This window comes from Callithrix jacchus, chromosome 3 (genome assembly GCF_049354715.1).
Source record: "Callithrix jacchus isolate 240 chromosome 3, calJac240_pri, whole genome shotgun sequence".
NCBI classification, from domain to species: domain Eukaryota; kingdom Metazoa; phylum Chordata; class Mammalia; order Primates; family Cebidae; genus Callithrix; species Callithrix jacchus.
In genome coordinates this window covers 183,485,205-183,499,378 of record NC_133504.1, presented here as the reverse complement: position 1 = coordinate 183,499,378, position 14,174 = coordinate 183,485,205, and the positions used below count along the sequence as shown (strand labels likewise).

Here is a 14,174-nt window from a genome sequence, read left to right as displayed (position 1 = left end):
GTGGCTGGGAACAAAACTAATAAGGAGTCAGATCAAGGTTTTGGGCCTTGCCAGGGCCCAGGACCTCAAATTTTAGTACAAGAGCAGTTGGTGGGTCATGAAAGCATCTTTCTTCGTTGCTCATAATGAACAGCTGTTTCTTCTTGGTCAGGCTGATTAGGACTTAGGAAGCAGGGCCCTGTGATGCTCTAGCACTGACCTGAACTGACTCGGGTATGTGTAGTCATTCCCTTGGCAAAGGGCATCTCAGGTGAAGATAACGGGAAAAGTGTGTTTGAGCTTTGGTTAAGGCTCCATTCCAAATAGGCAAATCTTTCCAGTGTGACTGACTTGACCTTGGTGGCTGTTCCTATTTTTCCTGTTTCCTAGCCAAGTCTGTAGGCCAGGACTTTAATCTGGAAAGACAGCTGTATTTCTTGTGGGGATCAAGGCATTCCTGTAGGCTTTTTGCTAGTCATATGAAGTTAGCCTCAGAGCACCTGCCTCAAAATCAGTTCCTACTTGTGCTATTTACAATAGCATCCAGAGCCACGTTAGATAGCTAAGAAAATAACAGGCAAATGAAATGCAAAATCTTTGTTTAGATCTTAATTTAAACAATACATTTTGAGACAGTTAGGGATATTTAAATACAGATTGGGTGTTAGACAATACCAAAGAGTTCTTAATTTGGGGGGTATAATATTTTGATTTATATAAGAAAAATATCTTTTTTAAAGGGCTAGCTACTGAATTATGTAGCAATCACCTGTTTGCTATTAATATTAAGAAAAAATTGCCTTGGGTATCAACTCTCTAAATCAACGTGAAATATTGGGAGGCCCACTAGGACCATGCATATAAACTATATTTTGTTGGGTATAAAAGTGTCAATAATAGCAACAACAAGAACAGCATCAATGATATAATCAGTTAAATGGAATTCAGGATGGTTCAATGACTCGCTTTATTAATAGTCCCAAGGAGGAGAAAACATATAATCATTACAACGTAAAAGGTAACTGAAAAAAAAAATTCAACCCATTCCCAGAAAGTAATTATTAGATTATAGACCCCAAAGCTTATTATAAAGTTTAATAATTATGAATATAACACAGGAGAAAATACCTGTATAGAATAGTATGTTCACATGCTGACCCATGTACATCTGGGAATATAGTAGACCTTAATGTCTAGCAAGCTATATGTGTTTCTAATCAGATTCCTGTGCCCAAAGCAGTAAGTGTGGATTAGAGTGAAATACCAAAAGTAATCTCATACTTACTAGTACTAATGCTAGATTTGATCTTAGTAGTACCATTTTTAATTTCTTTTTTAGAGATGGGTCTCACTATACTGTCCAGGCCAGTCTCATACTCCTGGCCTCAAGCTATCCTACCTTCTCAGCCTTCTGAATAACTAGTACTGTTTAATATGGTTCTTAATGTACCAGTCAAAGCAGTTAAATAGAAGAAAAAAATAGATATAACAAGAAGAAAGAACTTGGTGTGTTATTTGCAATAATTTCTACATATGTATACTAATTTTATACAAATGATTTTAATATATTTACTAATACCAACTTCAGAAATGTGACAATTTGGAACTTTATGGAAATTAGTAACAATTTTTTTTAAAAAATGAATGATTAACATACAATGGAAGAAAAGATCACATTTATAGAACTAAGATGAAACAATTAAACACATAGGAATAAGCCTAACAAATGTGGGGAACTTATACATAATCAAACCTTTTTTATTTTTTCCTTTTTCAACTTTTAGGTTCAGGGTGTATATGTACAGGTTTGTTTCATGGATAAATTGTTGTCACTGGGGTTTGGTGTACACATGGTTTCATCACCCAAGTAGTGAGCGTGCTTCGTGACCCTCACCTTTCTCCTCCCCGCCACATTCAAGTAAGCTCCAGTATTGATTGTTCCTCTTTGTGTCCATGTGCACTCAATGTTTAGCTCCCACTTACAAGTGAGAACATGCAGTGTTTGGTTTCCTGTTGCTGTGGTAATTTCCTTAGGAGAAGGGCCTCCAGCTACTTCCATGTTGCTGCAAGGACATGCTTGTATTCACTATTATAGCTGTGTAGTGTTCTGTGTCGCATATGTACCATTTTCTTTATTCAGTCCAGTGTTAAGGGGCATCTAGGTTGATTGCATGTCTTTGCTATTGTGAATAGTCTGTTACAAACACACAAGTGTATGTGTCTTTATGGTAGAACAATTTATATTCCTTTGGATATTGATATGGTTTAGATTTGTGTTTCCACCCAAATCTCATGTCAAATTGTCATCTCCAGTGTTAGAGGATGGCCTGGCGAGAGGAGACTGGATCATGGGGGCAGGCTTCTTATGAATTATTTAGCACCATCCCTTTGGCGCTGCTCTTGGGATAGGGAGTTCTCATGATATCTGGTGGTTTTAAAGTGTGTAGCACCTCCCCCCTCACTCTCTTCCTTCTGCTCTGGCCCTGTAACATGTGCCTTGTTTATCTTTTGTCTTCCACCATGATTGAAAGTTTCCTGAGACCTCCCAAGAAGCAGAGGCCAGCATCATGCTTCCTGTGTAGCCTGCAGAACTGTAAGCCAATTAAACCTCTTTTCTTTAGAAATTACCCAGTTCAGGTATTTCTTTATAGCAATGTGAGAATGTACTAATACAGGCATATACTCAATAATGGTATCGCTGGGTCAAACAGTAGTTTGAGTTCTTTGAGAAATTTCCAACTGCTTTCCACAGTGGCTGAACTAATTTATACTCCCACCAGAAGTATATAAGCATTCCGTTTTCTCCACAGCCTTGCCAGCATCTGTAACTTTCTGACTTTAATAATAGATATTCTGACTGGCGTGGGATATGGCACCTCACTGTAGTTTTGAGTTGCATTTCTCTAATGCTGAGTGATGCATTTTTCATGTTTGTTTGTTGGTAGTTTTGAGTTGCATTTCTCCAATGCTGAGTGATGCATTTTTCATGTTTGTTTGTTGGTAGTTTTGAGTTGCATTTCTCCAATGCTGAGTGATGCATTTTTCATGTTTGTTTGTTGGTAGTTTTGAGTTGCATTTCTCCAATGCTGAGTGATGCATTTTTCATGTTTGTTTGTTGGTAGTTTTGAGTTGCATTTCTCCAATGCTGAGTGATGCATTTTTCATGTTTGTTTGTTGGTAGTTTTGAGTTGCATTTCTCCAATGCTGAGTGATGCATTTTTCATGTTTGTTGGTAGTTTTGAGTTGCATTTCTCCAATGCTTAGTGATGCATTTTTCATGTTTGTTTGTTGGCTGCATGTATGTCTTCTTTTGAGAAATGTCATCTTGAGCAATGTCTGTTTGTGTCCTTTACCAATTTGAACAAGATTGCTTGTTTTTTGCTTGCAATGTGTGTGTGTGTGTGTGTATTTTACTGCATTTTAGGTTCTGGAGTACATGTAAAGAACATGCAGGATTGTTGCATAGGTACATACGTGGCAATGTGGTTTGCTGCCTCCATCCCCATCACCTATATCTGGCATTTCTCCCCATGTTATCCCTTGCCAACTCCCTACCCCCGCCCCGTTCCTCCTCTAGTCCCCTCCCACACAGAGACCTCAGTATGTGATGCTCCCTTCCCTGTGTCGATGTGTTCTCATTGTTCAACACCTCCCTATGAGTGAGAACATGTGGTGCTTGATTCTCTGTTCCTGTGTCAGTTTGCTGAGAATGATGGTTTCCAGGTTCATCCATGTTCCTACAAAGAACACAAACTCATCAGTTTTTATGGCTGCATAGTATTCCATGGTGTATATGTGCCATATTTTCCCTGTCCAGTCGATCATTGATGGGCATTTGTGTTAGTTCCAAGTCTTTGCTATTGTAAACAGTGCTGCAATGAACATACATGTGCATGTGTCCTTATAATAGAATGATTTATGATCCCTTGGATATATACCCAGTAATGGGATTGCTGGGTCAAATGGAATTTCTATTTCTAGATCCTTAAGAAATTGCCACACTGTCTTCCACAATGGTTGAACTAATTTACACTCCCACCAGCAGTGTAAAAGTGTTCCTATTTCTCCACATCCTCCCCAGCATCTGTTGTTTCCTGACTTTTCAATGATCACCATTCAAACTGGCATGAGATGCTATCATATTGTGGCTTTCATTTGCATTTCTGTAATGACCAGTGAGGATGAGCTTTTTTTCATATGTTTCTTGGCCACATAAATGTCTTCTTTTGAGAAGTGTCTGTTCACATCCTTCACCCACTTTGTGATGGGTTTTCTTTTTCTTGTAAATTTATTTAAGTTTCTTGTAGAGCCTGGATATTGCCCTTTGTCAGATAGATAGAGTGGAAAATTTTTCTGCCATTCTGAAGGTTGCTTGTTCACTTTAATAATAGATTCTTTTGCTGTGCAGAAGCTCTTTAGTTTAATTAGATCCCATTTGAAAATTTTGGCTTTTGTTGCCATTGCTGTTGGTGTTTTAGTCATGAAGTCTTTGCCCATGCCTGTGTCCTGAATGGTATTGCCTAGGTTTTCTTCCAGGGTTTTTATGGTTTTAGGTCTTACATTTAAGTCTCTAATCCATCTTGAGTTAATTTTTGTATAAGGTGTAAAGAAGGGATCCAGTTTCAGTTTTCTGCCTATAGCTAGACAGTTTTCACAATATCATTTATTAAATACGGAATCCTTTCCCCATTGCTTGTTTTTGTCCAGTGTGTTAAAGATCGGATGGTTGTAGATGTGTCATTATTTCTAAGACCTCTGTTCTGTTCCATTGGTCTATATGTCTGTTTCAGTACCAGTATCATGCTGTTTTGGTTACTGTAGCCTTGCAGTATAGTTTGAAGTCAGGTGGCATGATTCCTCCAACTTCGCTCTTTATGATTAGGATTGTCATGGCTATATGAGCTCTTTTTTGGTTACATATGACATTTAAAGTAGTTTTTTTATAATTCTGTAAGGAAAATAAATAGTAGCTTGTTGGGGATAGCACTAAATCTATAAATTACTTTGGGCAGTATGGCCATTTTCCTGACATTGATTCTTCCTATCCATGAGCATGGAATGTTTTTCCATCTGTTTGCGTCCTCTCTTTTATCCTTGAGCAGTGGTTTGTAGTTCTCCTTGAAAAGGTCCTTCACATCCCTTGTTAGTTGTATCCCTAGGCATTTTATTCTCTTTGTAGCAATTGTGAATGGGAGTTCACTCATGACTTGGCTCTCTGTCCATTATTGGCATATAGGAATGCTTGTGATTTTTGCACATTGATTTTGTATCCTGGACTTTGCTGAAGTTGCTTATCAGCTTAAGGAAATTTTGGGCTGAGATGATGGGGTCTTCTAAATATATAGTCATGTCATCTACAAACGGAGAGAATTTGACTTCCACTTTTCCTAATTGAATACCCTTTATTTTTTTTCTTGCCTGATTGCCCTGATCAGAACTTCCAATACTATGTTGAATAGGAGTAGTGAGAGAGGGCATCTTTATCTTGTGCCAGTTTTCAAAGAGAATGCTTCCAGTTTTTGCCAATTTAGTATGGTATTGGCTGTAGGTTTGTCATAACTAGCCTTTATTATTTTGAGATATGTTCCATCAATACCTAGTTTATTGACAGTTTTTAGCATAAAGCACTGTTGAATTTTGTTGAAGGCCTTCTCTGCATCTATTGAGTTAATTATGTGGTTTTTATCTTTGGTTCTGTTTATGTGATGAATTATGTTTAATTATTTGCATATGTTGAACCAGCCTTGCATCCCAGGGATGAAGCCAACTTGATCGTGGCTTTTGATGTGCTGCTGGATTAAGTTTGTCTGTATTTTATTGAGGATTTTCACATCGATGTTCATTAAGGATATTGGCCTGCAATTTTCTTTTTTTGTTGTGTCTCTGCCACGTTTTGGTATCAGGATCATGCTGGCCTCGTAAAATTAGTCAGGGAGGAACCCTTCTTTTTCCATTGTCTGGAAATGTTTTAGAGGGAATGGTACCAGTTCCTCTTTGTACATCTGGTAGAATTCAGTTGTGAATCCGTCTTGGGCTTTTTTTTTTTTTTTTTTTTTTCGTTGATAGGCTATTACTGCCTCAAATTTAGAAATAGTTATTGGACTATTCAGGGATTCGACTTTTTCCTGGTTTAATCTTGGGAGGGTGTATGTGTTCAGGAATTTATTCATATCTTCTAGATTTTCTAGATTTGCATAGATGTGTTTATAGTATTTTCTGATGGTAGCTTTTATTTCTGTGGGACCAGCAGTGATATCCCTTTTAGGATTTTTTATTGTCTATTTGATTCATCTCTCTTTTCTTCTTTATTTGTCTGGCTAGTGGTCTAACTATTTTGTTGATCTTTTCAAAAATGCAGCTACTGGATTCACGGATTTTCTGAAGGGCTTTTCATGTCTCTATCTCCTTCTGTTCTGCTCTGATTTTAGTCATTTCTTGTCTTCTGCTAGCTTTTGAATCTTGCTTCTCTAGTTCTTTTAATTATGATGTTAGGGTATCAATTTTAGAACTTTCCCACTTTTTCCTGTGGGCATTTAGTACTATAAATTTCCCTCCAAACACTGCTTTAGCTGTGTCTTAGAGATTCTGGTACATTGCGTCTTTGTTCTCATTGGTTTCAAAAAACTTATTTCTGCCTTAATTTCATTATTTACCCAGTTGTAAATTCAGGAGCAGGTTGTTCAGTTTCCATGCAGTTGTGTGGTTTTGAGTGTGTTTGTTAATGCTAAGTTCTAATTTGATTGCACTGTGGTGTGAGAGGCTTTCCAATGTTATGATTTCCATTCTTTTGCATTTGTTGAGGAGTGTTTTACTTCCGAGTATGTGGTCAATTTTAGAATAAGTGCAATGTGGTGCTGAGAAGAATGTATATTCTGTTGATTTGGAGTGGAGAGTTCCGTAGATGTCTATTAGGTCCAGAGCTGAGTTCAAGACCTGAATATCCCTGTTAATTTTCTGTCTCGTTGGTCTGTCTAATATGGACAGTGGGTTGTTAAAGTCTCCCATTATTATTGTGTAGGAGTCTCAGTCTCTTTGTAGGTCTCTAAGAACTTGCTTTATGAATCTAGGTGTTCCTGTATTGGGTGCATATATATTTAGGATAGTTAGCTCTTCTTGTTGCATTGACTGCTTTACCATTATGTAATGCCCTTCTTTGTCTTCTTTGATCTTTGTTGGTTTAAAGTCAATTTTATCAAAGACTAAAATTGGAACCCCAGATTTTTTTTTGCTTTCCATTAGTTTGGTAAATATTCTACCATCCCTTTATTTTGACCCTATACGTGTCTTTGCATGTGAGATGGGTCTCCTGAATATACCACACCAACGTGTCTTCACTGTGTCATTCTGTGTCTTTCCATTGGGGCATTTAACCCATATATATTTAAGGTTAATATTGTTTTGTGTGAATCTGATCCGTCATTATGATGCTAGCTGGTTACTTTGCCCATTAGTCGATATAGTTTCTTCATAGTGCTGATGGTCTTTGCAGTTTGGTATGTTTTGTACCGGTTTTTTCTTTCCATATTTAGTGCTTTCTTCATGAGCTCTTGTAAGGCATGCCTGGTGGTGACAAAATCTCTTGGCATTTGCTGGTCTGTAAAGGATTTTATTTCTCCTTCACTTATGAAGCTTAGTTTGGCTGGATATGAATTTCTGGATTGAAAATTCTTATCTTTAAGAATGTTGAATATTGGCCACCACTCTCTTCTGGCTTGTAGGGTTTCTGCAGAGAGATCCGCTATTAGTCTGATGGGCTTCCCCACCAGAAGATGGGTAACTGAACCTTTCTCTGTGTTTGCACTTAACATTTTTTCCTTTGTTTCAACCTTGGTGAATCTGATAATTATGTGTCTTGGGGTTGCTTTTCTCGAGGAGTGTCTTTGTGGTATTCTCTGTATTTCCTGAATTTGAATGTTGGCCTGTCTTGGTAGGTTAGGGAAGTTCTCCTGGAGAATATCCTGAAGAGTGTTTTCCAACTTCGTTCCATTCTTTCTGTCAGTTTCAGGTATACCAATCAAATGCAGGTGTGGTCTTTTCACATAATCCCATATGTCTTGGAGGCTTTGTTCATTCCTTTTCATTCTTTTTTCTCTAATATTGTTTTCATGCTTTATTTCATTAAGTTGATCTTGAATCTCTGATATCCTTTCTTCCACTTGATTGATTTGGCTATTGATACTTGTATATGCTTCATTAAGTTCTCATGCTTCAGTTCCATTAGGTCATTTATTTCTTCTCTAACCTGATTATTCTAGTTAGCATTTTCGATAACTTTTTTTTCAAGGTTCTTAACTTCCTTGCATTGGGTTAGATCACACTTCTTTAGCTCAGAAGAATTTGCTATTATCCACCTTCTGAAGCATACTTCTGTCAATTCATCAAACTCATTCTCGGTCCTGTTTTTTCCCTTGCTGGCAAGGAGTTGTGATCCTGTGGAGAAGAGGCATTCTGGTTTTTGGACTTTTCAGCCTTTTTGTGCTATTTTTTTCCTCATCTTTGTGGATTTATCTACCTTTGGTCTTTGATGTTGGTGACCTTCAGATGGGGTTTCTGTGTGAATGTCCTTTTTGTTGATGTTGAAGCTATTTCTGTTTGTTTTCCTTTTAACAGTCAGGCCACTCTGCTGCAGGTCTGCTGCAGTTTGCTGGAGGTCCACTGCAGATCCTGTTTGCCTGAGTATCATCAGCAGAGTGTGCAGAACAGCAAAGATTGCTGCCTGTTCCTTCTCTGTAAGCTTTGCCCCAGAGGGGCACCCGCCAGATGCCAGCTGGAGCTCTCCTTTATGAGGTGTCTTATTGACCCCTGCTGGGAGGTATCTCTCAGTCAGGAGACACAGGGATCAGGGACCCACTTCAGGAGGCAGTCTGCTCTTAGCAGAGCCCAAGCACTGTGCTGGGAGATCTGCTGCTCTCTTCAGAGTCAGCAGGCAGGATGGTTTAAGTCTGCTAAAGTTGTGCCCACAGCTGCCCTTTGCCCCAGGTGCTCTGTCCCAGGGAGATGGGAGTTTTATCTATAAGCCCCTGACTGGGGCTGCTGCCTTTCTTTAAGAGATACCCTTTCCAGAGAGGAGGAATCTAGAGAGGCAGTCAGACTACAGGGTCTTTGTTGAGCTAGAGAGGGCTCAGCCCAGCTGGAACTTCCCTGAGGCTTTGTTTACACTGTGAGGAGAAAACCACCTACTCAAGCCTCAGTAATGGCAAATGCCCCTTACCCCACAAACCTCCAGCATCCCAGGTCTATTTCAGACTGCTGTGCTGGAAGTGAGAATTTCAAGCTGGTGGATCTTAGCTTGCTGAGGGGGGGGGGGTTTGTGGGGGTGGGATCCACTTGGCTCCCTGGCTTCAGCCCCCTTTCCAGGGGAGTAAACAGTTCTGTCTTACTGGTGTTCCATGTGCCACTGGGGTATGAAAAAAAGCTACTGCAGCTAGCTCAGTGTCTGCCCAAATGGCCACCTAGTTTTGTGGTCGAAACCCAGGACCCTGCTGGATTCTGTAGGTACCCGACAGAACCTCCTGGTCTGCAGGTTGTGAAGACCAGGAGAAAACCATAGTGTCTGGGCCAGAATGCACCACTCCTCATGGCACAGTTCCACAGCCATTCCTCATGGATTCCCTTGGCCGGGGAGAGAGTTCCCTGACCCCTTGCACTTCCCAGGTAAGGTGATGCCCCATCCTGCTTCAGCTCACCCTCTGAGGGCTGTACCCATTGTCTAACCAGTCCCAATAAGATGAGCCAGGTTGGAAATGCCGAAATCACCCACCTTCTGCATCAATCTCGCTAGTAGCTATAGACCAGAGCTGTTCCTATTCCGCCATCTTGCAGAATTATTATTATTTTTGTATTTGTATTTGTATTCTGTATTATTATTTTTGAGACAGGTTCTTGCTCTGTCACCCAGGCTGGAGTACAGTGGCACCACCATGGCTCACTGCAGACTACCTCCTGGGCTCAAGCAATCCTCCCACCTCAGCCTCCTGAGTATGTGGGACCACTGGCATGTAGCACCATGCCCTGCTAATTTTTTCTATTAAATTTTTTTTTGTAGAGACAAGGTTTTGCCATGTTGCCCAGGCTGGTCTTGAACTCCTGAGCAAGCAATCCACCCACTACACCCTCCCAAAATGCTGGGATTACAGGAGTGACCCACTGTACCTGGTCAATTTTTTTAATATTTAAAGAAGGTTCAAAATTTGTGTAAGTGTCCACCTCACATCACAATACTAGTTCTGTCCTTGGCTGTGTCTTAGCTCGAGAAATATAAGTGCCTTTCAAGGAGATCTTGGCAATGGGGAAACTGGAGGAATACATACCCTGATCTTTTTCATCTGCCACCTTCTGACCTTCAAACCCAAAGAGAAGCCAGAGATTAAGGGGGCCCATATATTTCAGTCCATAGAGTTCAGTCCCTCTGGACATAAGCAGGGTGGTGATGGGACAAGCAGAACATATGCAGCATTGTGGAGAACCTCAGTGGTTGCCATGAGGACCACAATGGTTGCCATGAGAACTGCAGTGGTTGCCATAATGGGTCTTCCACTAGAATAACATCCAGGGACACCCTAGCTGTGCCCATCCCCACTCATTCTTCTCCACTGGAAATGGAATGACATGCAATTACTGCCTCTGGGAGAAGGAAGTGAGCATGGAAAGGTCAGCTGCTTCTAAACTCTCTTCTATTGGTGCCAGCCTGCCTGCCTACCTGCAGATAGGGCTTGTGTGTGCTCAGGCCATATGGCTTATAGTTCTCCAGCTGTGCCAGCAAATGGGATTTTGTCTGCCAATCTGGGGCCAAAAAAGAAGAAAGCCCACTTGAGAACCTGGTTTAGATGGACTGAAATAGGGTTCCTTCCAGCTCTACTTGGTGGTAGCAATAATGATAGTAATAACAAACACCATTATTTTTATGATCTAATCTTGCCCCTACATTCTACAGGTTAAAAATTTATTTTGCTTTTAAAATTGCTTCATTTAAATATTTATTATTGCTATCTTTAGCTTTTTTTTACAAGACTTAGTTCTTAATGTCATTGAATATATGGATAACATCCAGTTTTAGATAGCATTTGTATAAATTACTAGCAAATACAACCGATAATAATGATCTCCTCTCATTTTATTTGAGAAGCCTGAGTTCTAAATTATACTTTTCTATGGCTTTCCTAGTGAAATTTTCTATGTGAAAATAAATATAGACTGGAAAGAACACTTTTTCCTGCTAAATACAATACATAATCCTTTAAAAGATGTATAATATTGAAGCTAGATGAAATGAATTGACTCATTCAGTATTTTTTTAATTTTTTAAGTTTTTTGATACATTTGTACATATTTATAGGGTACATGTGATGTTTTGTTACATGCATACAATGTGTAATGAGCAAGTGAGAGTAGTTAGGGTATCTATCACCTTGAGCATTTACCAGTTCTATATGTTGGGACCATTTCAAGTCCTCTCACATACACACACACACATACACACATATACACACACACACACACACATACATACACACACATATATATATATATATATATTTTTTTTTTTTGAGATGGAGTTTTGCTCTTGTTGCCCAGGCTGGAGTGCCGTGGTGTGATCTAAGCTCACTGCAACCTCTGCCTGCTGGGTTCAATCAATTCTCCTGCCTCAGCCTCGCAAGTACCTGGGATTAGAGACACGCACCACCACACCTGGCTAATTTTGTCTCTTTAGTAGTGGTGGGGTTTCACCATGCTGGTCAGGTTGGTCTTGAACTCCTCACCTCAGGTAATCTGCTCATCTTGGCCTCCCGAAGTTTTGGGATTACAGGCACCTGACCCTTTCTATGTATTTTAAAATGTACAACATGTCCCTAACCAAAGTCACCCTACTCTACTATCAAACATTAGAATGTATCCCTTCCATCTGTTTGTACCAATTAACCAAATCTCTCTTTGTTCCCCATCCCTACCCACCTGTTTCACACACACAAACTTCCGGCCTCTGGTGACCGTCACTGATCTCTCTACCTGTATCAAATTAGCGGTTTTAGCTCTCACACATGAGTGAGAACATGTGGTATTTTTCTTTGCTTGGATTATTTCACTTATCATAATAACCTGCAGTTCCATTTATGTTGCTGCAAATGTCAGGATTTCATTCTTTTCATGGCTGAATATACTGTTCATTATATACATATACACTACATTTTCTTCACTCACCCATTCATGGAAGTTTAGGTTGATTTCTTAACTTTCCTATTGTGAACAGTGCTGCAATAAACTCACGAGTTGCAGGTATCCCTTTCCTATATGAATTTCCTTTCCTTTGGATAAATATTTGTAATGAGATTGCTCGATTATGTGGTAGTTCTATTTTCAGTTTCTTGAAAACTCTCTAATGTTTTCCATAATGAATGTATGAATTTACATTCCCCTAGCAACAGTGTATAAAGTCCCTTTTGTCTGCATCCTTGCCAACATCTGCTGTTTTGCCTTTTTGATGATAGTCATTCTAACTGGGGTAAGATGATAGGATAAATTAGGAGTACACCAAAAGGTCAAATTGCTTCTTTTTCTCAAAACATTTGCAGACAAATTAAAAATTTGTCTGGGTAATAGATAAAATTGAAGCTGTTCTGGCTGGAATGTGGGTGGGGTATGGAGACTCCAGTGCCACCTGCTTAGCCCTGAAGCACCTGCCCAGTCTCCCAAGTGATTTTTAAACCAGGGGATTAGCTTAGAGATCTCCAAGGGCCCACCCACACAATGGCTAGTTATAGGAGGTCATTACAAAGTAGTATTCAGAATTCTTAGGTGGTAGATGTCCATGGTTCGAATTACCTCATTAAGAGCTTTAAGGGCCAAATCCTCAAAGATGGTATTGGAGAGGAGGGCTGTAGAGGGGTGAGGTATAGCTGTCTTAGGATCAGCCTTATCTGAGTTGCTGAGATGCTGATGGGCAGACTACCCTGTAATCTGATGCACTATTTGCTCTCTAGCGTTTAAGGGCAAATTAAGAAATTTATTTTTTAGTATATTAGGCTCAAAAGGGTAAATCACCAAGTTAAGGATATGATTGCTTTTTGTGTAAGTTTATAGAAATATGTAAAAATGTTTGAATAGCAAGGCTGTAAGCTACCTTCCCCGAAAGCTGTTGCTTATTCTGTTTTAATAAAAGAGAACTTTAGGATTTGCAAGTGTGGTGCCTAGAACAACAGCATCGACATCTTCAGACACATTGACTCAGAATCTGCTTTTTAATGGGATTCTTAGTAATTTGCATGCACAATAAGCGGGTGCTTCTCAAACTCCACTGAGACTTGAAATCACAAGCTTATTATGCACAAGGCCCTGGGAAGCCTTGCTCTCAGTCCCAGCGATACAGTAAACTGGGAACAAAAAGCCATAGCAAGCAGGTATTCTACTTTGGAGAGGCTAGAGCTGAACAGGTTTTTAACTGGACAGCAACAGAAGCTTGTTCACTTCCCTTCAACACTGGATTTTGGGGTTTTGTCCCATGTGCACAGTGCAAAGACACTGCCTTTCAGTCCCCCACTTCTTCCTCCCTGCTTACGCCTTCCCCCTTACACCTCTGGTTCACATTACCAGTAATTACTGTCTATGGCACTGCTTCCTCTAATAACATAAAGATGCTGTCTTCCCCACTGGACCATAAGCACTTTATATTTCCTTTCATTTTCTAAGAGCAATAGCAATGTCATGGCAACATCTAATCCCTGTGGTTGGGGGTGGAGTTGGTGAGGTGATCAGGGCAGGTGTTCTTGGGAAAGAAAACAGTTCACCAGATGAAGGGAGAAATGAAGGAGCAGTGTTCTAGTCAGTGTTTCTCACACTCTCATCGGCATGCAAGTCATCGAGGCATCTGCAGATTCTGATCCAGTCGGTTCGGATGGGGCCAGAAATTCTACAGTTCTTCCAAGATTCAGGTAACACTGATGCTATCAGACCAAGGACAACATTTTGAGTAGCAAATTCTAGGCAACATGAGGATAAGGATCTTGCTCGAATACTCACTGTTACATCAAGATGGTCTGTGCCTGCTCCAGAAGAGATGTGAGTCAGTTAGTGCTTACTGAACCAACACTATCTGAGATACCATGTTGAGTGTTTGAATTCTCATAATGATCCTTCAAGATATAAAATATGCTAGTTTTGGCTGTAAAATTAGAGCCAATACTACATGTATTGGGGCACAG

General features: G+C 39.9%; 1 protein-coding gene and 1 long non-coding RNA gene across 5 annotated transcripts in view; one reads left to right on the top strand and one right to left on the bottom strand.

Annotated features, from left to right (window-relative positions):
* LOC144581838 (proline-rich protein, Y-linked-like) overlaps positions 1-10,415 on the bottom strand; it is a 35,101-nt gene extending 24,686 nt beyond the window's left edge. For all 4 annotated transcript variants that reach the window (XR_013533200.1, XR_013533201.1, XM_078367522.1 and 1 more), the window contains exon 1: positions 10,290-10,415. Coding sequence is in view for 2 of the 4 variants with exons in the window: in XM_078367522.1 (XP_078223648.1) it covers positions 10,290-10,395 (106 nt within the window). In the remaining 2 variants the exon portion in view is untranslated. The remainder of the gene's footprint in view (positions 1-10,289) is intronic.
* Positions 10,416-10,517: 102 nt separating this feature from the next.
* LOC144581839 (uncharacterized) overlaps positions 10,518-14,174 on the top strand; it is a 24,029-nt gene continuing 20,372 nt past the window's right edge. Inside the window, exon 1 of the long non-coding RNA XR_013533202.1 lies at positions 10,518-10,629. This is a non-coding gene — a long non-coding RNA (uncharacterized LOC144581839). The remainder of the gene's footprint in view (positions 10,630-14,174) is intronic.